The 25,292-nt window shown below is 56.5% G+C and overlaps 2 protein-coding genes and 7 non-coding genes across 10 annotated transcripts in view; all 9 read right to left on the bottom strand.

Annotated features, from left to right (window-relative positions):
* Positions 1 to 1,111: 1,111 nt before the first annotated feature.
* Positions 1,112 to 9,747, bottom strand: IL34 (interleukin 34). 2 transcript variants are annotated; one of them, XM_054841057.1, is made up of 7 exons: positions 9,633 to 9,747; positions 8,395 to 8,747; positions 8,190 to 8,293; positions 7,808 to 7,885; positions 7,539 to 7,712; positions 1,713 to 1,851; positions 1,112 to 1,621 (listed from the first exon to the last, which is right to left on the bottom strand). In XM_054841057.1, exons 2-7 carry the CDS (start codon positions 8,420 to 8,422, stop codon positions 1,602 to 1,604), a joined length of 543 nt encoding a protein of 180 aa, XP_054697032.1. In that variant the 5' UTR covers positions 8,423 to 8,747; positions 9,633 to 9,747; the 3' UTR covers positions 1,112 to 1,601. The 2 variants fall into 2 exon arrangements, with proteins under 2 accessions (XP_054697032.1, XP_054697033.1); XM_054841058.1 differs by having other exon boundaries at positions 8,395 to 8,642; positions 9,633 to 9,723.
* On the bottom strand, positions 1,927 to 1,997 carry TRNAG-GCC (transfer RNA glycine (anticodon GCC)). The gene has a single exon. It is a non-coding gene; the product is annotated as a tRNA-Gly (tRNA).
* Positions 2,649 to 2,719, bottom strand: TRNAG-GCC (transfer RNA glycine (anticodon GCC)). The gene has a single exon. It is a non-coding gene; the product is annotated as a tRNA-Gly (tRNA).
* Positions 3,589 to 3,659, bottom strand: TRNAG-GCC (transfer RNA glycine (anticodon GCC)). Its single transcript has one exon. It is a non-coding gene; the product is annotated as a tRNA-Gly (tRNA).
* TRNAG-GCC (transfer RNA glycine (anticodon GCC)) lies at positions 4,278 to 4,348 on the bottom strand. Its single transcript has one exon. It is a non-coding gene; the product is annotated as a tRNA-Gly (tRNA).
* On the bottom strand, positions 5,367 to 5,437 carry TRNAG-GCC (transfer RNA glycine (anticodon GCC)). The gene has a single exon. It is a non-coding gene; the product is annotated as a tRNA-Gly (tRNA).
* Positions 6,455 to 6,525, bottom strand: TRNAG-GCC (transfer RNA glycine (anticodon GCC)). Its single transcript has one exon. It is a non-coding gene; the product is annotated as a tRNA-Gly (tRNA).
* On the bottom strand, positions 7,108 to 7,178 carry TRNAG-GCC (transfer RNA glycine (anticodon GCC)). Its single transcript has one exon. It is a non-coding gene; the product is annotated as a tRNA-Gly (tRNA).
* A 2,241-nt stretch (positions 9,748 to 11,988) lies between the features above and the next one.
* SF3B3 (splicing factor 3b subunit 3) overlaps positions 11,989 to 25,292 on the bottom strand; it is a 29,232-nt gene continuing 15,928 nt past the window's right edge. Inside the window, exons 15-26 of the mRNA XM_054840404.1 lie at positions 24,592 to 24,735; positions 23,542 to 23,664; positions 21,966 to 22,120; positions 20,663 to 20,837; positions 19,876 to 20,081; positions 18,843 to 18,999; positions 17,296 to 17,421; positions 16,009 to 16,221; positions 14,985 to 15,083; positions 14,388 to 14,531; positions 13,842 to 13,946; positions 11,989 to 12,869 (exon numbers count right to left, since the gene is read on the bottom strand). Of these exons, the coding sequence (XP_054696379.1) occupies positions 12,729 to 12,869; positions 13,842 to 13,946; positions 14,388 to 14,531; positions 14,985 to 15,083; positions 16,009 to 16,221; positions 17,296 to 17,421; positions 18,843 to 18,999; positions 19,876 to 20,081; positions 20,663 to 20,837; positions 21,966 to 22,120; positions 23,542 to 23,664; positions 24,592 to 24,735 (1,788 nt within the window). The 3' untranslated portion in view covers positions 11,989 to 12,728. The remainder of the gene's footprint in view (positions 12,870 to 13,841; positions 13,947 to 14,387; positions 14,532 to 14,984; positions 15,084 to 16,008; positions 16,222 to 17,295; positions 17,422 to 18,842; positions 19,000 to 19,875; positions 20,082 to 20,662; positions 20,838 to 21,965; positions 22,121 to 23,541; positions 23,665 to 24,591; positions 24,736 to 25,292) is intronic.

Here is a 25,292-nt window from a genome sequence, read left to right as displayed (position 1 = left end):
GCCTTAGCGTGTCCCTCGGGATGTCTTCTCCGACCTCGTCACCTTGCCCTGGGCTGACCCTCCCTGCGTCCATCCCGTCCCGTCTCACGATATATCACAAGATATTGCAAACAGGCTCCAATTCCCTGTCGTGTGAGCGTGTTCACGTGGCCCCTCTCTCTCTCTCGCTCTCTGAGTTGACATTTTTGAAGCCGTCCCTCGAAAGAGGGACTGGGAAAAAAAAAAAAAATAATAATGTCGCAACATCTCAAGTGGGCACTTGGGCTTTGGCAAGCCCCGGCCCCAGCCGGTTGCCGCAGGATGCGCCGGGAAGCCCGGCCGGGGTCATTTCGCCGGAGCAGCTTCAGTTTTCCCACGGTGGAGGAGCACGGCGGGGGGGGACACGGTTCCCATGCTCGACACGAGGGAGCGGGAGGTGGGGGCTCAGCCCCGGGGGCTCACTCAGCCCCAGGTGGGGCCCTGGACCACCCGTGGGCTGTTAAAGCCAGCAGGGATGGGCGAGGCGGGGGGGGGGGGGGGGTCCCCTCTAATTAAGGCCCTTTATCAAGCGATGGATCGTAGTTGGTGGACTTTATACAAGCTCTGCGTGGGCTTTATATAAACAGGAACCATCGCTAGGCACGAAGGGGGGGGGGGAAGGAGGAGGAGGAGGAGGAGGAGGGGGAGGAGGAGGAGGAGGAGGAGGAGGAGGAGGAGGAGGAGGAGGAGGAGGAGGGGGAGGAGGAGGAGGGGGAGGAAGACGACGACATTGCATCTGCCCATGCTGCAGTGCCCCCAGCATCACCTGCGCACTCTCACAGATTTGTAAGCCTAAGCAGCCCGCAGCCAGGAATACGCCAATTAAGGGCTATAATAGCTGATTAAGGTAATTAACTAAGCTGGGAAGGGGGGAGGCAGCCAGCCAGCCCCCAGGCCCTCCGGCACGCCGCCCGTATGGCACCGCCAAGCACAACAAACAAATCCAGATGTTTTCTTGCTGGGGGAAGCAGCTGGGGCTGACGGAGGCAGCTCGACAGGCGATGGCTCCGGGGTCTCTATATCAGGGCGAATATCTCCCCAAAAAGCCAAAGGAGGGGCCTGACACCCCAAAAGAGGAGGCAGTGGAGGCAGCTGGGGGCTCTCTCTGCTGGTCCTTTATTTCGGGTAAGGCTGGAGGCTCCCGGGACCCGGTCGGAAGCTGAGCTGCAACGCCGAGCGCTAGAGAATTACCTGGTGTTTAATGAAAGCGGAGGAAAAAAATACAAACGGAGAGGAACCAGGCGATGCCCTCGCCCCCGCTGTGGGCAGGGCAGGGCAGCGTGCGTCCCCCCTGCAGCCGGCAGCTGCCCGCCCATGGGGGGCTGCGTCCGAGCCCACCCAACGTTCAGCCATGCAGAAGGTGCCTGGCATTTCGGATGGGGCTGACCCCATGGCCGTGCACAGTCCCACGGTCCTGGAGGGGGTGGCGTTTGGTCCGCGAGGGGGTGGCATTTGTCCTCTCTTTGCACCTTCCTTGGGCCCCCCCCCTCCAAGGGGCTCTGCTGGGGCGGGGGGCAGAGCAAAGGCAGCATCCCAGGCTCCAGGGCAAGGAGAAGGCGTCGAGCGAGGGGTCTTCTGCGGCGTTAGGTGGACTCCCACCGACCTGGGCAGAGAGGACAGGTGTCACCGCATGGGACAGGACACCCCCCCCTACACGTGGCACCTCGGTCCCCCCCAGGTCCATCCCCACTCACAGGGCACCCCGTAGAGCATCCGCATGACCTTGAGGCAGTTGTCCAGCAGCGCCTTGGGGCGCACGGCCTTCCTCTGGCTCTCCGCGCCCGCACTGTGGACCAGCTTCACCAGGTCGGCCACCACCGCCTCCACGTCCGTCTGCAGGGACAGGTCACCGGAGCGTCACCGGGATGGGCCCCCCCAGAGACACCAGGGTGCAAAATCTACGGCTGCTGCATTGGCCGGGAATCGAACCCGGGCCTCCCGCGTGGCAGGCGAGAATTCTACCACTGAACCACCAATGCCAGATGTGGGGCATCCCACGGCCCTGCCCCAACACCCCAGAAACAACGGGGTGGGACCAGCAGGGACAGGCATGGCTGGTTGTGACTGCCCCCCAGCCAGGGGACCCCCACAGACACCTCTCATCACGGGGACCCAGCCATGGCAGCGCCTCTCCCTGCTGCCTCCAGCCACGGGGGTTGTCAGTAGCCTTCAGAGTTAACACTCTGATGAGACAAGTGAGCAAAGCTCACAATCTCTTTGGAGGGGCTGCAGAACCTGCCCCACGGCGCAGGACAACCCAGCCACACTGTGGGGTCACCCTGGGGTGCCACCTGTGACAGGCCACCCCCACCCAGCACCCAAATGCAGCTGCCTCTGGGGTGCAGCGGCAACCCCCAGCAGCCCCCATAGCCCTGGGCCAGGGACCCTCACTGCCACCCAGCCATGGCCGATCACTCCCCTGAGCCAGGGCCACCCACCAACCCGGGGCCCCTCACTGCCACCAAGCCCCCGGCAGCTCCCTGCCACAGCCCCACGGGAGCCAAGAAGGGCCCCGTCAGCACCGTGCACCCAGACGGGGCCAAGGGGACCAGGAAAACCTCTGGGCACCCCCTCAGCAGCCCCCAAGGTCCCCCCCCCCAGAGACACCAGGGTGCAAAATCTACGGCTGCTGCATTGGCCGGGAATCGAACCCGGGCCTCCCGCGTGGCAGGCGAGAATTCTACCACTGAACCACCAATGCCAGATGTGGGGCATCCCACGGCCCTGCCCCAACACCCCAGAAACAACGGGGTGGGACCAGCAGGGACAGGCACGGCTGGTTGTGACTGCCCCCCAGCCAGGGGACCCCCACAGACACCTCTCATCACGGGGACCCAGCCATGGCAGCGCCTCTCCCTGCTGCCTCCAGCCACGGGGGTTGTCAGTAGCCTTCAGAGTTAACATCAGAATGAGAAGACCTCACGGGGGCTGCAGAACCTGCCCCACGGCGCAGGACAACCCAGCCACACTGTGGGGTCACACTGGGGTCCCACCTGTGACAGGCCACCCCCGCCCAGCACCCAAATGCAGCTGCCTCTGGGGTGCAGCAGCACCCCCCAGCCCCCAGCAGCCCCCATAGCCCTGGGCCAGGGACCCTCACGGCCACTATGCCAAGGACCCTCATTGCTCCTGACCCATGGACACTCACTCTCACTGAAAGCCAGGGTGACTTACTGCCACCCAGCCAGGGACCCTCATGGTCACCAAGCCATGGACAAACTCTCCCCTGAGCCAGGGACCCTCACTGCCACCAAGCTGGGGAACCTGACTGCCACCTAACCCGTGTCCTCCACTACCCCTGAGCTAGGGACACCCACAGCCACCGACCTCATGCCCCTCATTGCCACCAAGCCCCCCTGCCACAGACCCTCGGGAGTCACCAAGGGCACTGGCTCTGCCTGCAAGCAATGCCAGCCCGGCGGGGCTGGGCACCCGCTAAGGGGCTATGGCAGACTGCGGTGCCAGGGATGCCACGGGGCCCAAGGAGCAACTCTGGCCCCCTGCCAAGGGCGCCCCGGCAGCCCCCAAGGTGACACCCCAGGGACACCAGGGTGCAAAATCTACGGCTGCTGCATTGGCCGGGAATCGAACCCGGGCCTCCCGCGTGGCAGGCGAGAATTCTACCACTGAACCACCAATGCCAGATGTGGGGCATCCCACGGCCCTGCCCCAACACCCCAAAAACAATGGGGCGGGACCAGCAGGGACAGGCACGGCTGGTTGTGACTGCCCCCCAGCCAGGGGACCCCCACAGACACCTCTCATCACGGGGACCCAGCCATGGCAGCGCCTCTCCCTGCTGCCTCCAGCCACGGGGGCTGTCAGTAGCCTTCAGAGTTAACATCAGAATGAGAAGATCTCACAGGGGCTGCAGAACCTGCCCCACGGCGCAGGACAACCCAGCCACACTGTGGGGTGCCACCTGTGACAGGCCCCCCCCGCCCAGCACCCAAATGCAGCTGCCTCTGGGGTGCAGCGGCAACCCCCAGCAGCCCCCATAGCCCTGGGCCAGGGACCCTCACTGCCACCCAGCCATGGCCGATCACTCCCCTGAGCCAGGGCCACCCACCAACCCGGGGCCCCTCACTGCCACCAAGCCCCCGGCAGCTCCCTGCCACAGCCCCACGGGAGCCAAGAAGGGCCCCGTCAGCACCGTGCACCCAGACAGGGCCAAGGGGACCAGGAAAACCTCTGGGCACCCCCTCAGCAGCCCCCAAGGTCCCCCCCCAGAGACACCAGGGTGCAAAATCTACGGCTGCTGCATTGGCCGGGAATCGAACCCGGGCCTCCCGCGTGGCAGGCGAGAATTCTACCACTGAACCACCAATGCCAGATGTGGGGCATCCCACGGCCCTGCCCCAACACCCCAAAAACAATGGGGCGGGACCAACAGGGACAGGCACGGCTGGTTGTGACTGCCCCCCAGCCAGGGGACCCCCACAGACACCTCTCATCACGGGGACCCAGCCATGGCAGCGCCTCTCCCTGCTGCCTCCAGCCACGGGGGTTGTCAGTAGCCTTCAGAGTTAACACTCTGATGAGACAACCGAGCAAAGCTCACAATCTCTTTGGAGGGGCTGCAGAACCTGCCCCATGGCACAAGACAACCCAGCCACACTGTGGGGTCACACTGGGGTCCCGCCTGTGACAGGCCACCCCCACCCAGCACCCAAATGCAGCTGCCTCTGGGGTGCAGCAGCACCCCCCAGCACCCAGCAGCCTGTGGCCGCATGGAGCCCGAGTCAGGCGGAGGGGCTGAGGCCCAGCTGGGGGCTGCAGAGGTGAAGGGCAGGACATCAGGGCTGCATTGGCCAGGAACCAAACCCAGGCTCTCATGGGGAGGGACATGAGAATCATCACACTGAACCACCCGTGCCAGATGTGGGGCTGCCCACAGCTGCCCCACAGCTCCATCGCCTGGGCACCCTTGAAAGGGGCCAGCACCCCTCACGGCTCCTGAGCTGGTGTCCCTCACTGCCACAGAGCAAGGGGCCACCAAGCCACGGCTCCTCACCTCCATCAAGACATGGACACCCACTGCCACCCACCCAGCACCTCTCGCAGCCACCAGGCCGGGGCCCCTCACAGCCCAACAGCCAGTGTCCCTCCCTGCACCCAGCAGAGATGCTCCCTGTCACCAAACCAGCTCCTCCCGCTGCCCTCCAAAATGCCACCACCGCTGCCTCGCTGGTGTTGCCACCCTCGGAGCCTGAGCATCCCCACAGGGCCCGGGCCAAGGGGGGACAGTGCCCCGGGGAGCATCTCTGCCCACCCCCCCCACCCCCCCCCCCCATGGGCACCCCGGCAGCTCCCAAGGTGACACCCCAGGGTGCAAAATCTACGGCTGCTGCATTGGCCGGGAATCGAACCCGGGCCTCCCGCGTGGCAGGCGAGAATTCTACCACTGAACCACCAATGCCAGATGTGGGGCATCCCACGGCCCTGCCCCAACACCCCAAAAACAATGGGGCGGGACCAACAGGGACAGGCACGGCTGGTTGTGACTGCCCCCCAGCCAGGGGACCCCCACAGACACCTCTCATCACGGGGACCCAGCCATGGCAGCGCCTCTCCCTGCTGCCTCCAGCCACGGGGGTTGTCAGTAGCCTTCAGAGTTAACACTCTGATGAGACAACCGAGCAAAGCTCACAATCTCTTTGGAGGGGCTGCAGAACCTGCCCCATGGCACAAGACAACCCAGCCACACTGTGGGGTCACACTGGGGTCCCGCCTGTGACAGGCCACCCCCACCCAGCACCCAAATGCAGCTGCCTCTGGGGTGCAGCAGCACCCCCCAGCACCCAGCAGCCTGTGGCCGCATGGAGCCCGAGTCAGGCGGAGGGGCTGAGGCCCAGCTGGGGGCTGCAGAGGTGAAGGGCAGGACATCAGGGCTGCATTGGCCAGGAACCAAACCCAGGCTCTCATGGGGAGGGACATGAGAATCATCACACTGAACCACCCGTGCCAGATGTGGGGCTGCCCACAGCTGCCCCACAGCTCCATCGCCTGGGCACCCTTGAAAGGGGCCAGCACCCCTCACGGCTCCTGAGCTGGTGTCCCTCACTGCCACAGAGCAAGGGGCCACCAAGCCACGGCTCCTCACCTCCATCAAGACATGGACACCCACTGCCACCCACCCAGCACCTCTCGCAGCCACCAGGCCGGGGCCCCTCACAGCCCAACAGCCAGTGTCCCTCCCTGCACCCAGCAGAGATGCTCCCTGTCACCAAACCAGCTCCTCCCGCTGCCCTCCAAAATGCCACCACCGCTGCCTCGCTGGTGTTGCCACCCTCGGAGCCTGAGCATCCCCACAGGGCCCGGGCCAAGGGGGGACAGTGCCCCGGGGAGCATCTCTGCCCACCCCCCCCACCCCCCCCCCCATGGGCACCCCGGCAGCTCCCAAGGTGACACCCCAGGGTGCAAAATCTACGGCTGCTGCATTGGCCGGGAATCGAACCCGGGCCTCCCGCGTGGCAGGCGAGAATTCTACCACTGAACCACCAATGCCAGATGTGGGGCATCCCACGGCCCTGCCCCAACACCCCAAAAACAACGGGGCGGGACCAGCAGGGACAGGCATGGCGGTTGTGACTGCCCCCCAGCCAGGGGACCCCCACAGACACCTCTCATCACGGGGACCCAGCCATGGCAGCGCCTCTCCCTGCTGCCTCCAGCCACGGGGGTTGTCAGTAGCCTTCAGAGTTAACACTCTGATGAGACAAGTGAGCAAAGCTCACAATCTCTTTGGAGGGGCTGCAGAACCTGCCCCATGGCACAAGACAACCCAGCCACACTGTGGGGTCACCCTGGAGTCCCACTTTTGAGAGGCCCCCCCCCGCCCAGCACCCAAATGCAGCTGCCTCCGGGGTGCAGCAGCTCCACCAAGGCTGCAGAGGCTTGGGAGGAGAGGCAAGACCTCTTGCTACCGCTGCAGCAAGGTACTGCCACCAGGAAAAATGGGATGAATTCAGGGGTCACCGTCTCCAGGATCCCCTGGGGCACTACCACCCCATGATGGGCCCATCCCTCACTCCCCTCCCCCAGCCCTCCCAGCCCCCCAAGGGGGTTGCAGGCGAGAAAAAGCAGCGCTGCATTGGCCGGGAATCGAACCCGGGCCTCCCGCGTGGCAGGCGAGAATTCTACCACTGAACCACCAATGCCAGATGTGGAGCGTTCCCCGGCGCTGCCCCACGGGGGGCCAACCTCTGTCCCCAGCAGCCAGCCCGCGCCAGCCCTCCCACAGACCCCCACGCAGGGGGGGCCGGGCATGTCCTGGCTGCACACCCCTGGGTGTTCGTGCCCGTGGGTGCATACCCTCACAGCGCCTGAGCATGCCATGTGGGTGCGCGTATCGCTTGTGCATCCCCACGCGTGAGCATGCGCCACGCCCGTCCGCACACACAGGCGCCGTGTGCTCACACGCTGTGTGTGCACGCAGCACCCCTGCGAGGGGAGCGCAAGGTTGCGTGCGAGCGTGCGGCCGGGCTGGGGTGCCATGGGGGCCCCCGGGGTCTCCCCACCTGCCGGTACTTGCTGTACTCCTTGCCCAGGGCGTCGAAGAGCTGGCACAGCTCCTGGGTGTACTTCCAGGATGGGTGCTTCTCCGGCAGCACCTCGCGGATCCGCAGCACCGCCTGGGAGCTGACGTGGAACCAGAGGTATCGCAGCGCTGCCTCTGACACCGTCCCGTTGCGCTGTGGGCGAGAGGGTGCCCCAAGTGAGACCCACGCTGCCCCCGTGGGTCCCCGGAGTGTCCCCACCATGGGACTGTCCCCTGCCACCATCTTACCAGGCGGGTGATGTTGGACGGCCTCAGCACCTCTTCGTACTGGACCTGGACTGTGTAGTCGATGGGGAAGTAGTGTTTCTGGAAAAGTGGAGAAGAGCGCAGGGGCTGGCAGCAAAGCGACGGGGACATCCCTGCCAGCCTTGGCGTGACACCAGCGAAATGGTGGAAAAGCCCTTTGGCGTGGTCAGTCACCGAAGACGGACCAGCAGCAGCAGCAGCAGCAGCTCTGGGCACCATTTGGCCCAAGTTGCCTCCAGTAAAAAAATCATCCCCCCAGCTCCTGCCAGCTCCCAGCCCTTGGCTGCACCCCCCCCACCCCACCCCCCAGAGCAAACCTGCAATGCCACGTGTCTCCCCCCTGCTCCCCAAAACTGGGGGTTACCATGTACTGCAGGCGCATCTCGTACTGCAGCTTGTCCTGGAGCAGGCGGGTGAGCTCGCATTCGCCCGGCGCAGCAGCCTCCAGCCCCAGCACAGCCAGGACACCTGGGCAGCCAAAAGCGAGCGGTGTCAGCCCCTCCCCGGGGATACCCACTGGGGTGACCCCCGGGGCTGTCCCTCCCACCCCGTCCCCAAGCTGTACTCACACAGGATGGCCGCGTAGCCCTGCTGCATGTTGACGGTGGCCTTCGGCGGAGCCCCGGGCTGCGCCTACATGGCCGGGGCTCGCCAGGAGCCTCCTGGGCAGCAGAGCGCACGGCGGGGGGACGAAGGACGGGCACAGGCCCTGGGCGCTGGGCTGCTCTCCGGTAGCCCCAGGCGGTTGCCCCCTGCCATGGATGGGGGGTCAGTCCCCCTCCCTGGCCGTCCCCACTGGCTCCTCTTCTCCGGCTGGCTGCGGGGAGGCAGCAGGTCCCAGGGCCATCACAGGGTGCCGGCAAGGATGTGCTCCGGGGGGGGGGGGGGGGGTGCGGGACCCCCCTGCACTGCAAGGGGGGATCTGGGGGGAGAGAGCCCTGGCTGCAGCCCCAGGGCAGGCGGGGGCCCGGGCTGCAGCCCCCAGGGAGGGCACCCGCTCTGCACCCCGGGGGCTGCGGGGCAGGGACGGCCCCACGTGAGCCCCCGGGTGGCCGGAGGGCTGTGGGTGGCCGTGAAGCCGTGGGTGCCTGTGCCCACTCTGGGCAGGGCTGCCAGGGCTTCCCCCGGCACCGCCCCCGGGGGATTTCCAGAACGGGGGGGGGGGGGGGGGGGGGGGGGGTGTGTGGGGGTGTGTGGGGGTGTGTGCAGCCCAGCACCGTTATCCCAGCAATGAGTTTGTCCGGCCTCAGCAGGACCTCAGCCAAGTCCCCACGCAGGGTCCCCACGCAGAGGGGGATGCGTGGTGGCCCCATGCCCATGCGAAGGGGGCTGTGCCATGTCCCCACGCTGTCACCCCACGGGAAGGGGACCATAGCGTGTCCCCGCGCTGTGTCCCCCACAGCATGTCCCCACGCGAAGGGAGGCACATTGTGTCCCCGCACGGTGTGGCACACGCAGAAGGGGCCCCTCCCGCGTTCCCACACCACGTCCCCGTGCAAAGGGGGCCATGCTGTGTCCCCACGCTGTGTCCCAGGGGAAGGCAGGTGTCCCTACACCGCGTCCCCATGCCGTGTCCCCCCACCCCACGTCCCCACGCAAACGCGGCCCAGGCCGTGTCCCCACGCAAAGCGGGCCGTCCCCCGTCCCCACGTGAAGGGACCCGCGCCCCATGGACCCACGCAAACGCGGCCGGGCCGTGTCCCCGCGCCGCGTCCCCACGCGGGGCCGCGCGTGACCAGCCGCAGCTCCCTCCGCAGCGCGGACGCGCCCCCACACGTCCCCACGCGCGAGGCTCCCGCGGACCCACCTGGCGCGGCGTGCGGGGCCGCCGGGCGCGGGACGCGTCTCCCCGCGGGCGGCAGCGGCAGCGGCGGGGCCGTGCCCGCGCTTCCCGGGAGGGCGGGCGGGGGGCGGCGGCGCGGGGAGCGGGCGGGGCGGCTGCCGGGGGCCGGGCGGGGAGCGGGGACCGAGCGACCGCCCCGCACCGCCCGGCCCGGGACTCGTCCGTCCCTGCCCCGCCGCGGGTGCTCGGCTGCCGCGGCCGGGTGTCCCCGGGGTGCTCGGCCAGCCTGGGCTGGGTGTCCCTGGGGTGCTCGGCTAGCCTAGCCAGGTGTCTCCAGGGTGCTCAGCTAACCCTCCTGGGCTCCTCCCTGCTCCTCGGGGAGCTTGGCAGCCCCAGCTCAGTGCCCCCCAGGTGCTCGACTGCTCCAGCTGGGTGTCCCTGGGGTGCTTAGCTAACCACGCTGCATGCCCTCCAGCTCCTCAGGGTGCTGGGCCAGCCCCGCAGCATGCCCCCAGGGCGCTCACCCAACCCAGCCGGGTGCCCACATGCTCCCTGGGGTGCCCAGCTAACCGCACCACACCCCCAAGGCACCCGAGGGTGCTCTGCTCTACCAGCACCAGCACCCCCAGGGTGCTGGGCTCCCCTGGCCAGGTTGTCCCAGGGTGTTCGCCGAGCACCCACAGGGCAATGAAAGTGGGTGTCAGCCCGGCGCTTCCCGGCACGCACCGGTGCGAGGGCCATGCTACAGGCAGGGGAGGCTGCCTGGACTGATCCCAGAGGAACTGGAGTTCCCTGCCTGTCTCCAGGCCAGCAGGACTCCCGCTCCCTCTGGCCCAAGCCCACGTCCTCTTCTCAGGATGCTTTGGGGCTGAGCCCCTGCCAGGAGCAGGGGACAAGGGGGAACAGGACGCTGTTCTCCCCCCACCGCCCCAAAAAGCTCCTTGGGAGAGCTGGCTGCCTCTGCGCTCGGGGCTGCTGGGCGTCCAAGGGGTCAACGAGAGAAACCAGCTATCAAAGAGCAGGTCAGCGCTCCCAGGGAAACGCGTGGGAAGGAATGCACTTCTGCCTGTGAGGAAAGCGCGCTGGGATTCCCCTGGCACCGAGTCAGGGCCACGGCCGCCCTCCTGCCAAGCTTCCCCCAGCCCAGCCAGCTCCTGGGCACTGCCCTCGCCTCCGGGGAAGATGCTCAGCTCCGAGCAGGGAAAGGAGCTGGTCCTCACCTACATATCTGCAGGGATTTTGCCTGCATCTGCCGCAGGCGTTTGAGGAAGCCATTTAATAGCATTCCCTGCCCACGTAGTCATCAGCTTGGCAGGCGGGATGGGGCGAGGAAGAGAAGGGAAAAGCGCAGAGCTGTGCAGCAGCACGGTGCCAGAGGCAGTTTGCCCTCCTTGGCTGCACCGGGCTGGAAATCACCGCTGGTGCGAGCCCAAGGCAAACAGTCCCAGGAGCTCCGCTCCTGCGCATGTCAGCAGGGGCCCGGGGGCAGGGGAGAGCCCGTGCTGGGAGAAACCCCCCTCTCCCCAAGAGGAGAGGGGCAAAGCATGCAGTGGGTGGGCACCCCACATCCACAGACTGCACCCCCCCAAAGTTCAGGTGATGTATTTAGCACTCCCTGACACAGCCAGCCCCGGTGAGGTGCGGGGAGGGAGCACAAAGCCCTCCGCACCCAGGCAGATGGGTGGGGTAAGCAGGGGTGGCTGGGTGCCACAGGGGAGCCAAAGGGTGCAGCCCTGAGCTGTGCCCCTGACACAAGGCGACATGGGACAGCAGAGAGGAGGGTGCAAAGGACAGGGCGGGAGGGCACACATTCACCCTCACCCTGCGTGGCACACACGTTGGAGGGGGAAAGGGCAGGCTGGGCGATGCACCCGCCTTGGCTGGGGAGGCAGGATGCGACGCACTGAGGGAGGGCTTGGGCTCCGCAGAGACAGACCTGCTCACAGGAGTAAGCCAGGGACCAACAAAGGAGAGACGAGAGGCCAGACTGGGAAGCACCTGCTGTGCGGGCGAGCTCTGGCTGCAAGCCTTCACAGCCAGCTAGCGGGCAGTAACACCTTCCCCCAGCCCTCCTCCCAGAGCTGCAGCTGCTTTGCAGGGCAACAGAGCCGCAGCCATGCCCTGGAAGGGCTGGAGAAACAGTAGCTGGGGGAAAAGACGCTTCCCTCCCACCCTTTCTCCACATAGCCCCACTTTGTGGGTATCCCAGCACCGGGACACGCTGCCAGGCTTGGAAGCCAACACCTGCAGGGCTGCAGCACGGCTCCGGCATCGGTGCAGGGTGCGGGGTTGAGGGTGTGCGTGTTTCTGTACTCCTCCTCCACCCGCCAGGTCAGCAGCAGCTGCTGCGAAGGAAAGGAGCCCCAGAATCAGGCTAGTTACAAAAAAAACAAACCGGGCTTTTATTCTTCATGTGCTGCTCACAGTCACAGCTTGGAGACACTGCTCTTGCCAAAGTTATTATGAAACAAATCAAGTCCCAGACTCAGGCCTCGCTCCTCCCCACCCCCAAGAGAGTCAACATTGTACAAAACTCTTATTTACAGGGAAAACAGTCAGAAACGGTGAGTCCAAAAACCCCTCACGATTCAAAAGAAAACGTTCAAGACAAGCATGAGCTACGCTCTCCACACAGCCAGGCTTCCCACCGGCTGCTCCCAGGGCTGGCGGAAGCCCAGAGCTCATCACCTAAAGGAGCATGGCAATCCTGAGTCATGCTGCAGTTGTTTCCTTTACAAAAAAGCTGGGAAATTGCAAAACCCACTTGATCCTACAAAGGCTCAGCTGGATCTGACCTACAGGGCAGCACAAGACATCCTCAGACTCCCCCTTCCTAAAAGGGGGCCGAGGGTCCGCCTGCACCCTTCCTCGGGCACTTCCCAAGAGGGAAGTCAGACAGAACATCAGGAGCCTTCACATAAGCAGCGGGATGTGTTGGGAGACCTAATACCTGATACTGTATTTACTGGAGTCACGTTACTTTGAAACATAAACCGAGAGGAGCAAAACAATATTTAAAAAGGGGGAGAAAAAAAAAAAGCACACATTCCTCCTCCCAGCTGTGCTTGGAAGCGCATCCATAGGAGCCCAGCGAGAAGCTCTGCTCCCGCCAGCTGCCGCTCAGAAAGCATAGCGCGTGCGGATGTCTTCCAGCTTCTTGGACACCTCGGGTGGGGTCCGGTCCAGCTCTTCGGCCACATTCTTCTGTTTGTTAGGCTCCATGGAGTTGAACTGCTCACACAGGTCCCCATCGATCACATTCTGGAGGGGCAAGGAGGAGAGCACTGAATCGACACAACACAGAGGCACTGAACCCTGCCTAAATGGGGAAAAATGGCAACAGTTTGTTCCCAGGAGCTTCTTAATCCTGTCCTGGAAACAGGACCATGCTCGGTGACCTCATCTGCTGAATAGCAGCAGTTAGCATCAAATTAATTACTGGCCGGCTTGATTAATGAAGGAGAAACCCCAAAAGCCTGGGTGCAGCTGAAGAATCGCACAAGGGAAGGGAAGACGGATCCGACTCTGGTCCAAGCACTGTGCTGGGGAGGCTGGGGGAGGCGGCAGAGGATGACTGAAGGGCATTTCAGTCAGATGCGAGACATCTCTGAGACTGTGCGTGCTGCAAATCAGCCTCAAGCTCATCATGAGCAAGAACAACCTCTGCGCTTGGACAGCTTCAGCTGCTGGGACATTTTCCGGTACTACATACGTTACTCTGCTCCAGTACTCTGGACCTTTCTGGTCACAGCATTTAGCAGTCAACAGCTTCAGAGTTCCTCAAGAGCAGAAATAGGCAGGAACAGCCATTTCTGATGAGATTTCCCTTTGCAATGGTGGCAGGAAAAAATACACCCCCCTGGCAACACTCAGTTTGACCTAGTCACACAAACAGCTATGCAACGCTGCTGCTTCTCCCAACGGAAGAAGGAGATGCTGTGGCAAGCAAAGAAGCGCAGCAGCAGCACCTCTGGGTCTCAAGACCAACCCTCAGAAGGCTCATTACAAGGGTTAAGAAACCAAAACAGACACGGTATTAAGTGCTGCTCTCCTTACAGAGTGCTACTCAAGCACTACCTTCAGTTCCTGCCACAGTCACTACACCAGCTAAGGTGTGCATTGCCCACTGAACAGCAACCGTGACTCGCTTCTGCTGGGCCTCAAAGAAGTTCTGTGTCCCAGCGCAGGTCTCTGCACCCCTGTGAGCAGCTGAACCTAAATACTCAGCCCTACCTTCACCGGGAAGTAGTAGGAGCGGAAACTGAGATGGTCTCGTCCACAGAGAGGAGGGTGCTCAGACCGTAAGTGCATTTCCACATGCTGGAAGAAGTCGTGATCCTGGGGAGATTGAGAATCGGTAAGAGAACAGTTTGCTACACATCAGTGCCACCGGCAAGGCAAGATGACACCTGTCAGCCAGGCGCTCGCTCCTGCGCTGGCTGAAACACGGCCATCACCACGTTCTGCTAGCCCAGCACATGGCAGCCAAGGTCTGCTGACAGTCACCCCCTCACCGCTGCACCCTGGGAGCACCCACAGATTTAGAACAAAAGCTCTTGAGTTTTCACAGAACCAATGTAGAAGGAGTTAGCAAGTTCCTTCTCTCCCCCTTGGCACTGGAGCCTGTCCCACAGCCACAGGCTTTCCTGCAGCCCAGGTTTTCACGTGCTGCAGAGCCCCAGAGTTATCCTCAAGGGACGCAGCACATTAACAGACTGGCTGGGGATGAGTGCACAGAAAAGCGACAGTCCGCAGCATAACGATGGGGGGTTTGCTTACCTCGTGGGAAGTAAAAGGGACCAAGATCCCTATCCCCCCCGATAAGGTGGTATAGACAAGAGATTCAGAGCCTCCTGGGATCAGCGTGGTCTTCTGTAAGGAAAGCACTGTCTCTCCCACGTGGTAATTCATAATCACTTCAGCCTGAAAGTCAACCACAGAAGCATGGGTTTTTTCTTTAGCTTATATAAAAGCATCAAAAGGCTTCTGAGAGGAAAGAAGAATAGATTCGGCCACCTGCTAGTTCTGAAAGGCCTTTCTAAAGAGGAAGTGCCTTCCACCTGTGACCAGATGGCAAAACTCAGCATGCTGCTGAATTACCCCTCTTGAGCTGGACAAACGGATGCAAGTAATGAGGGAAAGCAGGAAAAGAAAATGAGCATGCTGCTTCAATCAAACATCGCTGAATAGGTATCGGCCGTGATTTCAGAAACTAAATTTGGCTCCCAGTGACAGTGAAAACCGATCACCCACAGCACTGTAGATGTGGAGGAGCAGAACTGCCAATACATCTGCTGGACAACACTGCAGAGGACTTCACAGAAAAGCAGCACGCTCTTTTCCCACAATAACCATGTCCCTCCCGTGAAGCATTACCTTCTGTGATGCTCCATTAAGAAGCCCCCTGTCCCAGAGAGCTTTGTTGCCTGTGGGATCCTCATCTACTTCATCATTGGTGTTGGGAGGCAATCTCACCTGCGTTGAAAGAGGAAGAAAGGGTCAACGAGCTGCGAGGAGCAGCACGTTATCTCTGGAGAATCCTCGGGGTCTTTGAAAGGCTGCTTTTGTGGACTCTACAAGAATCACTTTACACTTAGAGCAAAATCATCCATTTGCCCCTCCAACAAGGCCTTTAAATGACAACAGTGGTGTCAAGACTGATGGCCCATCACTCAAAAACACAGGCAGGACCTCATGGCTGGCCTGGCATTTGTAGATCACCCTGGGAGGTACGGTCAAAACAGTTTGAAGGTGGTTCCCGCTAAGGAAAGAGTTTGATGGATGTGGGGCAGAAAAAAAACCGAAGAGGATTGATTTGTGTGCATTGGCCAAATCCTGCAGGCACAGCGTCTGACACTTGCTGACCTCTGCACTCCAAAGCACCCGAGCACGCTTCAGAAGGAGATCAAAGCTCTGGCAGAAAGACCATCTATTCTCTCCTCCTCCCCTGCTGAAATCCAGCCAAGTGGGGAAGTGTCAGCACTGACAAAGCCAACTTTCAAGAGGAAGTGACAGAGAAAGCTAAATGCCAGTGATGAGGTTTAACCAGGAAAAGTAACAGCGATAACCCCAATGCGAGTTCTTGTGGGCCCTTTCACAGTTACAAGCTTTGTTTCAAGGCTTATTCACAGGAAGTTTTGGGGCAATTTCAACACAAATTATTGAACGCTTCAGAAATATGTTTTTTGGCCTGCTCATGCTTTAACTTGTTTGCTTTGACGAACTGATAAACTGCAGCCATTCGCTATGAAGACAGCTAGTCGCACCGTAAAAACAAGTGAATGGTACAGGGCGTTGCCTCCAGCAAAGCACAGATTCTCATTCTTTTAAGATAAATCATGGATGGTTTAAGTAAAAATATGTCGTGTCCAAAAAGCCCCAACTTCTGAGGCACACTCACCACGCAGATGTTGCCAAACTTGTCTGCTCCAGCCACAGTGTCATAATCCAGGAGAGTTGCTGTAGTGACCCACCGGGGATAAGTGTCATCAGCAAAGATGATGAGCTGGTTTTCATTCCTTTTGTAGCGCACCCAGATGAAACTCTCCTGAACGTCCGAAACAATCACTCTGTGCCCAATGGTTTGGATCCCGCAGATGTAGTTGGCAATGTGCTTTTGGGAGAGAAAGGATAAAACTCTGAGTGCTTCAAAGAGGGAAAGCAGAACCCATTAACTCTACCTTACTCCAAGTGAAACACTATTTCCCCCTGTGAACTGTGGCTCACTCCCCATTTCCCATCATTCCCTCCAAAACTACCTCTTCATTTCTGGCATGCTACAGCCCCAATCTAAATACACTGTCAATACAGGGCTTTGCAACATAACACCCATCACGCATCGTTCTCAGCTTGCTGAGCATGAGTAACGTCCAGAGAACAAGCACTGCCGGTGAGCCTACGAACTGAGACAGCAGGGACTGCTTCAGTGTCCCCTCACTACTGTGGACCTGAAAGACCCAAGAACGAAAGCTTCAATTTTTCATGCGAGTCATATTTTAGGAGGGGGGGCAGGGGGGAGAAACCAAAACAAAAAGCACCCAACACACACACACAAATGTTCTCCTACAAGTTCCCAGTCTGCCTGTGAGCTTGCTGGAGTTCCTCTTTGCAGTAATGAGCAACTGGCAGAGTTTCTGCAGTTTGCATGAGAGAGGGAGGAGCAGGCAATTAAGAGTTAGAAAACCATGCTCTGCAATTTCTTTTCCTAAAGTACCAGAGATGCTGAGCAAGAAGGATCATCTACTTCAAGGAGAAAATCCCCTTTTCAAGATTCTGGGAATCTGAAGAGGTGCTGTCCCCAGCCTGCTGCTCACTTAACCTTAAGCAACATTTCCAGCAGTTGTTTTGTATCTGGGTAAGACCTCTAACATTTGCAGCAGATGGCCAAAGGCACAGTCTGTGTAGGAGTTTCACAAGCCTGTACATGTTCATTAACAGCCGGCATTGAGCTGGCACAAAAAGGAACCTGCAACTTCTGAATGGCGATGGGAAAGAGATGTGCTACCCCTCTGCACCCCGAGCTGCTCTGAACGCACACTCCCAGCACACACCAACAAGGCACAGACACAGCTCTGAAGTCCAAGTGCACAGACACACTTGGGCTGGAGTAGCAGCTAAACTCCTTGTTTAACTCCTGCTGCAAAACATCACTCACTCCAAGCGAACAGCAAGAACAAGCAGCCAGTACCTTATTCTCACATTTCCGAAGCAGTTTCTTCTTGCCCAGGTCATATACACGCAAGAGCTTTCCAACGCCAATTAAGACTCTACCTTGGAATGGAGCAATGGCTGCAGGAACCTCCTCCACAGGGGTCTAGAGAGGGAAAAGGAAGCCTGTGAGACCCCCATTAACAGAGCTAACGTTACACCAAGCTTCAGAACAGATTCAGCTAATGGTTCAGTTGAAACTTGTAGGCTTGTGCCAAGGCTTTCAATATAAAAGGCTAATCACAATCTTTTTCTACAGGAGGGGGAAAAGGTCGGTCCTCTGTAGGCCTTTCGACAGCAGCACACACCACACGCAGTGCTAACAGAGCTCTGGGTACTACACAGATGACACACTGCTGGCAGGGCACCTCATCAGAAGTGTAGGACTGCTAAGAACCCCACACTGGGCAGGCAGCAAAAGACAACCAGGATCTTGTTGCCTCAGTTCTTAGTTTTGATTTATACCCAACAGAAAGACCTTACACTTTGCCTAAATCCATCCAGATTGTCTGTTTTTAAAACAAAGGCATGAATCATGAATTCAGTCACCTGCCACAGATGCTCTGAAGCTAGCGTTAAATCTGAACAATTACAGTGTGCCCACAATTGCAGGAACTCAGGGCTGAAAAATCTCCCACCACTAATCAATCCAAAAGGATCAGCCACAGCAGAGAATGGGAACACACAGAAAGCTTTCAGTTAGTGTTCCCGGCTTGGTTGCACTGGCTAAGAGAAGTTCATCTTCAGCTCTGTCAACTTCCACGTGGGTGTTCAGTGGCACCAGAAAATGGCCCTGGTCCAGGGCAGAACCCACTCACTGCATCAGGACCGTAGGAAGCGAATAAGCCACAACATTCCTTTCCACGTGCTCATCTGCTCAAATCTCAGCCATGCTGGAAGCACGTGGGAAGGAGAACAGAATTTTGTTTTAACAGAGTTCTGCTGAAACCCTCGCTAAAGCCCCAGAGACCTGTCAAGCAAGTTGGTCACTAGGCGACTAATCATTTCTACTCGCAACCAAAACGACATCAGAGGAAAGATGACAGCTCACACCAGCTTCATGTGGCCAGCCAAGGACTGAGAGCCTTAGCACCAGGGCTCAAGTGACCCAAGCATGAATTCACTTTGTAAACAAGTGCTCAGAGCAGCTCTCTGAGCTCATATTCCAAAAAGGAAACAGAGCTGTTTCTGTCCCCTCCCTAACAAGGCCATAAAAAAAACCCCGCTCCTTTTGATTTACCAGTTAGATGGTTAAGACCATAGCTGAGGCAAAGGACTGGGACACAGATCTCTCAGGAGATCAGTGTTCAGTTCTCGGCTCTGCAAAAGACGTCCCAAATGACTTTGGAGGAGGCAGCTTATATTCTCTGAGGCTGCTTCCAGCGTGTAACATCAGCATGATGATCTTGCTCAAGATTCACTGAACACTGCAGTATCACTACAGCATTCAGGGTGAAGTAACAGCTATTCCGACCCTCTGCCTGTAAAGGACTGAGTCACCCAAACAGACCTTTTCATCCCTCTCACCTTGTGCAGAAACTCCAGCTTCTCACCACTATTCACCAGTTTGTACGTGTAGACAAATCCCCCGGCAACCGAGCGTGGGTTCAGAATCAGGTCCTTGGCGACTCCCACGAGCACGTACCACTCATCACCAGTGTTGGAGAACCGGCACACAGCCACGCTGGGGATGACAAGACATGCCAGGAGATCAGCGTGATCACGACACAAACGAACACACAGCACAACTTTTGCACCTAGCCAGGCAGAGACTTGGGAGCCCAGCCTTCCAGCTTTGACATTTCATTTTCAAAGGTCATTTTTCCTCCCTGCAGAAATGAAAACCATGAATTTCTCCATCCTTCCACACTCCCCATAAACAAAAACAAAACAAAAAGTGCTCTAGCTGTCACATATTCCCCCAAAAGCATTACTTTTATGCTTTCACAGGTTGGACGCTGCCTAGCAAGGCGCAAAGCTCCACTGGAAGCTGTTTTTCAAAGGCTCTTCCAATTTGGACATCGTACATCTAGCTTTCCTCATCTTCCAGTGTTATTTCCTGCCCTAGCTCAAGCAGGTTGGCAATCCTGGACAAAACAGAACCGAGTCAGCCTTTTGGACTAGCATGACCTAACTCCACTTCACCTGCTGAAGCACACGCTATTCTTCATGGTTATTGTGTTGGTCTTCCCCTCCAGTCCCTCTAACACTTCCTTTCCATTTATGCTCAGTTTATCTGGATGAGAAGGGGAAGTGAGAGATAGCAGCACATTCTCGTTCCCGGCTCTCTTATCTGTCATTTACATCCTCGTGTTGTTCTTTAAACACTGGGGTCCATCAAACACATGTGGAGCATCAGCTCTTAGTGGCACATGCAGACAGATCAGGGTGGGAAGGGAAGGAAAGGCAAGACAAAAAGATTTAAGGATGCGGCAATCACTTCTGGAATTTCAAGCCAGTCTCTTGATAACATGCTGCATCTGGATTTCAACTCCATAACAGCTGAGCAAAAGAAGGAAAATAACACATAAGACTCATCACAAGAGGAGATTCTTCTTACCTGAAGGCAGCTTCGTTCTGCTCTAGCTGGACCAGATCTAACGTATTGCCCTGGATGGGGTTCATCACCCTGATAACAGAGGCCCACTGTCCATTCCCTGCCTTGGGAGCACCGAAAATGGACTCGGGAAGATTCTCGTTCAGAAAGGCTGCAGCCATCTCTGCAGCCAACTCCCTCTCATCTTCACCCGCAGCCTCCACCATTTCCTATGGCACGTTAAAGGACAGGAGAAGAGAACAGCTCAGTGGATTTCCTTCCCAGACATGATGTTCTGCACAGAATACAGCCCCCGCACCTTCCCTTAAGTCCAGGTATTCCAGGTACCGCCTGTGAAGTCATAAAACCAAATCCTAAAGCTTCCACTCGTCCCGAGCTGATTGCCAAGGGAGTATCTGCAGCTCAGAGCACAACAGTGTCAGCTCTGCCCTGCCCAAGGGGCAGCTGTCTGGGGAGCTATTTCTCCAAATCAGCAATTCTGAGAAGAAAATAACCCACTGAAATCCAAACATTATCAGTCACAGAAAACCCAGAGAATGGTCTTACACAAGCAGGATTTTCCTCCAATATGTGGTTCTCAAACCCTGCCATAACAACAGACAAAGAAAGGAGCACTGGGAGGAGTGTGTTCTGCTGAAATTTGTGTTTCGAGGCAGATTCACTCCTTTCAGCCCATTTTCACACACGGCACAAAAACTTGCAGGCAACAACAGCTGGGAACTAGTGAGGCGGGAGCTGCAGAAGTCACCTCTAGGGAACGGATGCGTGTACCTGTCCCCACACCAAATACCTCGGCCATTTGCTGCTTCCTCTGTGCCTTGGTGGCCTCAGTGTAAGCATTGTGGTCTGTCTCAATGATGATCAGGTTGTTGCTCTCTGGGTGAATGACAAATTTTCGGGGTGTGTACTGCAACGGGAAGGCAACTTGGTTGAAGACTGCCCCCAGTTTCTCCAGTGCCAAAATCCTGGAGGACAGAGACGTGATGTGTGTTAAACAAGGTCTGAAAGCAACTGTCCAAGAGAACACCACTGGAGTTGAGCTTTACGTCTGTGAAACTGGATAGTGCTGGAGACAAGCAGCACCTTTCCTGGGCCAGACAGCAGAGGAGGGCAAAACTAACATCCTAAATGGAGCCTACGCTGGGGGAGAGGTGTGCTCTGCAGCACGGGGTCCTTGATTTGAGGGCTCTCACGGTCCCAGGGTGCGTTGAGTGCCTGTGCCTTTTGGACAGGCTTCTGCAGCGCTCAAGCAAGTTTATCCCAAGGGGAACAAAGAGCACACAGAAGAGGGAAAGTGCACGTTTAGGGAACACATCATCTGAATCTAAACGTGACAGAGACTTTGACACGTAATTAAATGCTCCTCAGAGGCACTTTAGTTAAAAGAGTATGAAAAATGCAATGCCAAGTCTTTCTTCCTGTGACTTGCCAGCTGAAATGCCAGTTCTTCTGGCATTTGGTGACTAAAAACCACAAGTCTCTCCAGAAAGAATGACTCCTTTAAAAGCAATGAATGCTGTAATATTTCAATGAGGACAGATATGAAAAAAGCGCCTGTTCAAGTGCATAAAGCAGAGGTCCCGTTTTGTGTTCCCCTATTATTTTCATTTATCTTTTTAATATCTAAGCTGAACTTTAAAAAGGCAAATACATCCATCATGCTTCTGATTTCTTACATCACGTGGCTTATTTTCTGCAAAGTAGCCAATTCAGATCACAAACTATGAGATCCCAAGACACAACAGGTTTGTGTTCATTAAAAGCTTCCTTCCACTCTAAGGATCAGAGAATTTAAGGATAACTTAAATGAACATTTGTTATTTAATAAATAAAGCTGGAAAATACACATAAGAGAAGTGCACCCTCTTTCTTTTTGACAGCACGACTATCCTTGTATTCCATTCGTTTTCTGAAATCCATCCAAGTGTTCCTATCAAATCATTATCCATAATCAAATACCCTCAAAAACCTCTTAATTCTTAAGGAAAGTCACTTCAGCTCTTTCCTTTTGAATGTCTAACGAGACTTCACCACCCCTTCCCTCAGCCCAGCATCCTGGCCCAGGAGTACTCATGTCTGACATCAGTTCTTACCTCAGTGTGTTTGTGGAGATGGCTACAATGCCCTCTGGGCACTGCTCAGATGCAAAACCAGATGCAAACTCCAGCGTCTCATAAGACAGAGGAGTCAGGTGGAAGCGTGACTGATAGGAATAACTGAGCCAGGAACGACTTGACATGGCCAGCACCTGGGAAAGACAGACAACAGATTTATTTATTAGGTCTGGCGATGGAGGCAAGCTCACTCCTTGCAATATGAATGGATGTACAGGGCTGGACTCTTACCCACCAGAACAACTGAATTCTCTACCCAGTTCAGAGCATACCTTCAGAGATACTGCTTGCTTTCAAGAGACAGTTTTATCTGGAAGTTGCATATGGCACGAAGAGGAACTTTAAAGCACAATCAAGACAATGAATACTGAAACTGAGGTGCAATAAGAACTGTCATCTATAAGATCAACAAATACTTTCACATACCTTTTTCCTTTTTAAACAATAATGGGAACAGGTCTTTTAAAATAAATATTTACTGCTTTGTCACAGTCAAATGCTGTAGCACTCTAAGTGAAATGTACTTAAAACAATCAGTTTCAATCAAGTTAAGGGAACCAAAGGAAGCAGATGGACTTCTAAACTCTTGAGCTTTATACATTTGGTTATATCAATTTCAGTGCAACCTTATTTTCTGCCTGAGCAGCAAAAGTTGGAATTACATTGAGACACTCACAGGCTACTCAAAGCCCATCACTGACTGGCCAGAAGCAGTATGTTTTTTCTCCCCATATTGTGAGACAAGGAACCCAGACTGGTCTCAAAGTAGAAAAGCACTCAGCTATTCTACAGGCATTCTCTGCTTGAGGTGCAAAGCACCTCATCTCCAAGTTGGCAGCAGCAAGTTGAAAAGATTCACCCAGCATACCATAATGTTAGAGCTCAGACTGCCAGATCCAGCCCCCTACGCTGACCGGCAATATTTCTCAACTCTGAAGGTGTCATCCAAAAATGAGTCAAGCAGGGGGTGGCTGATCTCCCCAGTGCCACATCAGAGGGGCTGGAAATGGCACTTCTGATGAAACACATTCTTCCTTCTATGCCAAATCCTGCAAATATTTTCCTTGAACCATGCATGGCAGCTGTCCAGCCCCTGGCTGAGCCATTCCCAACAGGCACAGGAAACGACCATCCACTGCATCAAGCAGTCAAGGGGCAATAAGGTTTCTGCCCGGGGCTCTTCCCATCCCTGTGCACTAAGGCAAGCAAGATGAGATTTTTTCCGTGTCTCTAAGCCCAAGAATCTGCTCAGAGTTTTCCAGACACAATACAAACACAGCCTATGGGTCAGATGAGTCCCAATTCAAAGAAGGCAGGGCAACAGTACACATTACTTCCTAAGAAGTAAGGGGAATACCAACAAGAACAAGGCTGTTTGTGAAAGAGCAAGCTGTGAGAGAGGCAGCTCCATACTGAAGTCATTCTACTTCCCACCCTTACCCAGAGGGTCCTGCTGTGCTGCAAGGATGCTTCCCCACCCCGCCCACCAATAAGGAAAACAGGGATGCTGTCTCTGGGGACTGGATCTGCAGTCCTCAGAGCTCGCCTCACTTACCGCCTCTTGGCCTTGCATTCGGACTCGGAACAGTTTCACAGGCCGTGAGCCAAGGTATCTGGTCCTGGTATCGGAAAGATCACCCGTAACAGGATCCAGGACAGTTCGCAGCAGCACACCGTTCTTGACATTAGCAAGCCAAAAAGTTACATCAACATTACAGATAAAAAATAACTAGCTACAGCCATTATTCAAAACAGAGCGGCAATTTCTGAAGAATTAGGTGTTTGTTTTCCTAGCTTCCAATAAAACTCCCTTCTACAGCCATGCTGTATCTAAATTGGCTCTTAATATTAAAAACCATAGCTCCTGCGGGGCAGAAAGGAATTACTGTGAAACAAACCAACCAGCCTCCCCCAAAATAAATAAAAAAGCCAAAAAACAGAGCGAGAAGTTTGGTACATCACATAAGCCATGAAAAACCTGAGGGCTGATCCCAGATCCTAATCCCTCCTGGTACAAAGCATTTACCCAAAACCTCGTGCTGCTTAAAAAGAACTTGCATTCTGACATCAAACTCAAGGCATGTGAAAGAACCTAGACTGCTCAGATTATTTTTACCACATGTTGAACTGTCAAAACAACATTTTTTGGTCAAAGATCACAGAGTCAGTACTGGATGCAACAAAAAACTGTGCAACAGCAGAGTTATTAGAGCAGAGCCTGTGATTGTGGGCAGTTACTTCTTTGATACTTTGCCCTACAGGGATTTTTTAAAGAACTGCCCAACAACATTTCACCCAGAATTTTTTTTTTTTTTTTTTTTTTTTTTTAATGTGCCTGCTTTCTGGAAGGGGAAAAGCACAATTTGTCCTACATGAAGTTTGGGACAATATGTTGTCTTTTGACTAGTCTCAAGTCTAGGAATGTATAGGAAAACTTGCACCTCTACTAAGTCACGTGGTGAATTCTCCAGTCACGGTTGTTAAGCGTGTTGTAACAAAAAGAGGGAAGAGTCAGGCTCTGTGTTGTTGCGCTGCACAAGGTTAATTTAGCAATGTATCTTTCAAGTGAAGGCGCACCAAGACATGCCTGTCAGAACCATCTCACCTGCAGTCCGATGTTTAGGTACAGAAAGCCAATGGAGCCCCTCTCTCCCAGCTCATCCTGCTTCTCTGTGCCACCCATCTCCACGATGCACAGCGACTCGGGCTGCGCAGGAAGCGCCTGCATACTCAGTGGCTGTAAGCAATCCTGTGGGAGACAAAAAAAAGAGGTGACCACACCAGTCAGCAAGGCTTGGCATGGCAAGAGGGGATTCAAGCTCCATCTAAGGAGCTTAGAGATGTCCTTTTAAATCTCCATAAAGAGGTATTCAGCACAGAAAAGAAGAAAAAAGTCACAACAGACACTGGCTCTGGGGATTTTGGCAAGCAGGAGTGGTAGCAGCCCTGGGGTTTGGAAAAGATAAACTGGATCCTTCTGAACTGTTCTAGCACAGTTTGCAGTTATTTAGCATGGAGAGACCTGAGCAAAGTTTATGTTATTTCAGTCATCCTTTGAACACTCATCTGCTGCAGGTAGAGGAATAACAGTGCTGTTTTGCCGCTGACCTGCTTGCAGAATGAATCTGCTTTTGCTACAGGTAGCAAAAAGGAGACAGGGAAAAAAAAGAAAAAGAAATGCTTTCACAGCTCATCAGCTGAACCTCGAGGCATGGGTGAGACTGGATCAAACAAGGGAACCTGTCACAGGTTAGGATCAAGGGCCATGCTTCCTCCCAAGTAGCAGAGAGAAGCCACGCAAGCTCT

This window comes from Grus americana, chromosome 13 (genome assembly GCF_028858705.1).
Source record: "Grus americana isolate bGruAme1 chromosome 13, bGruAme1.mat, whole genome shotgun sequence".
In the NCBI taxonomy this organism is placed as follows: Eukaryota; Metazoa; Chordata; class Aves; order Gruiformes; family Gruidae; genus Grus; species Grus americana.
Note: the sequence above shows the minus strand (reverse complement) of the source record. Positions and strands in the feature narration are given on the sequence as shown.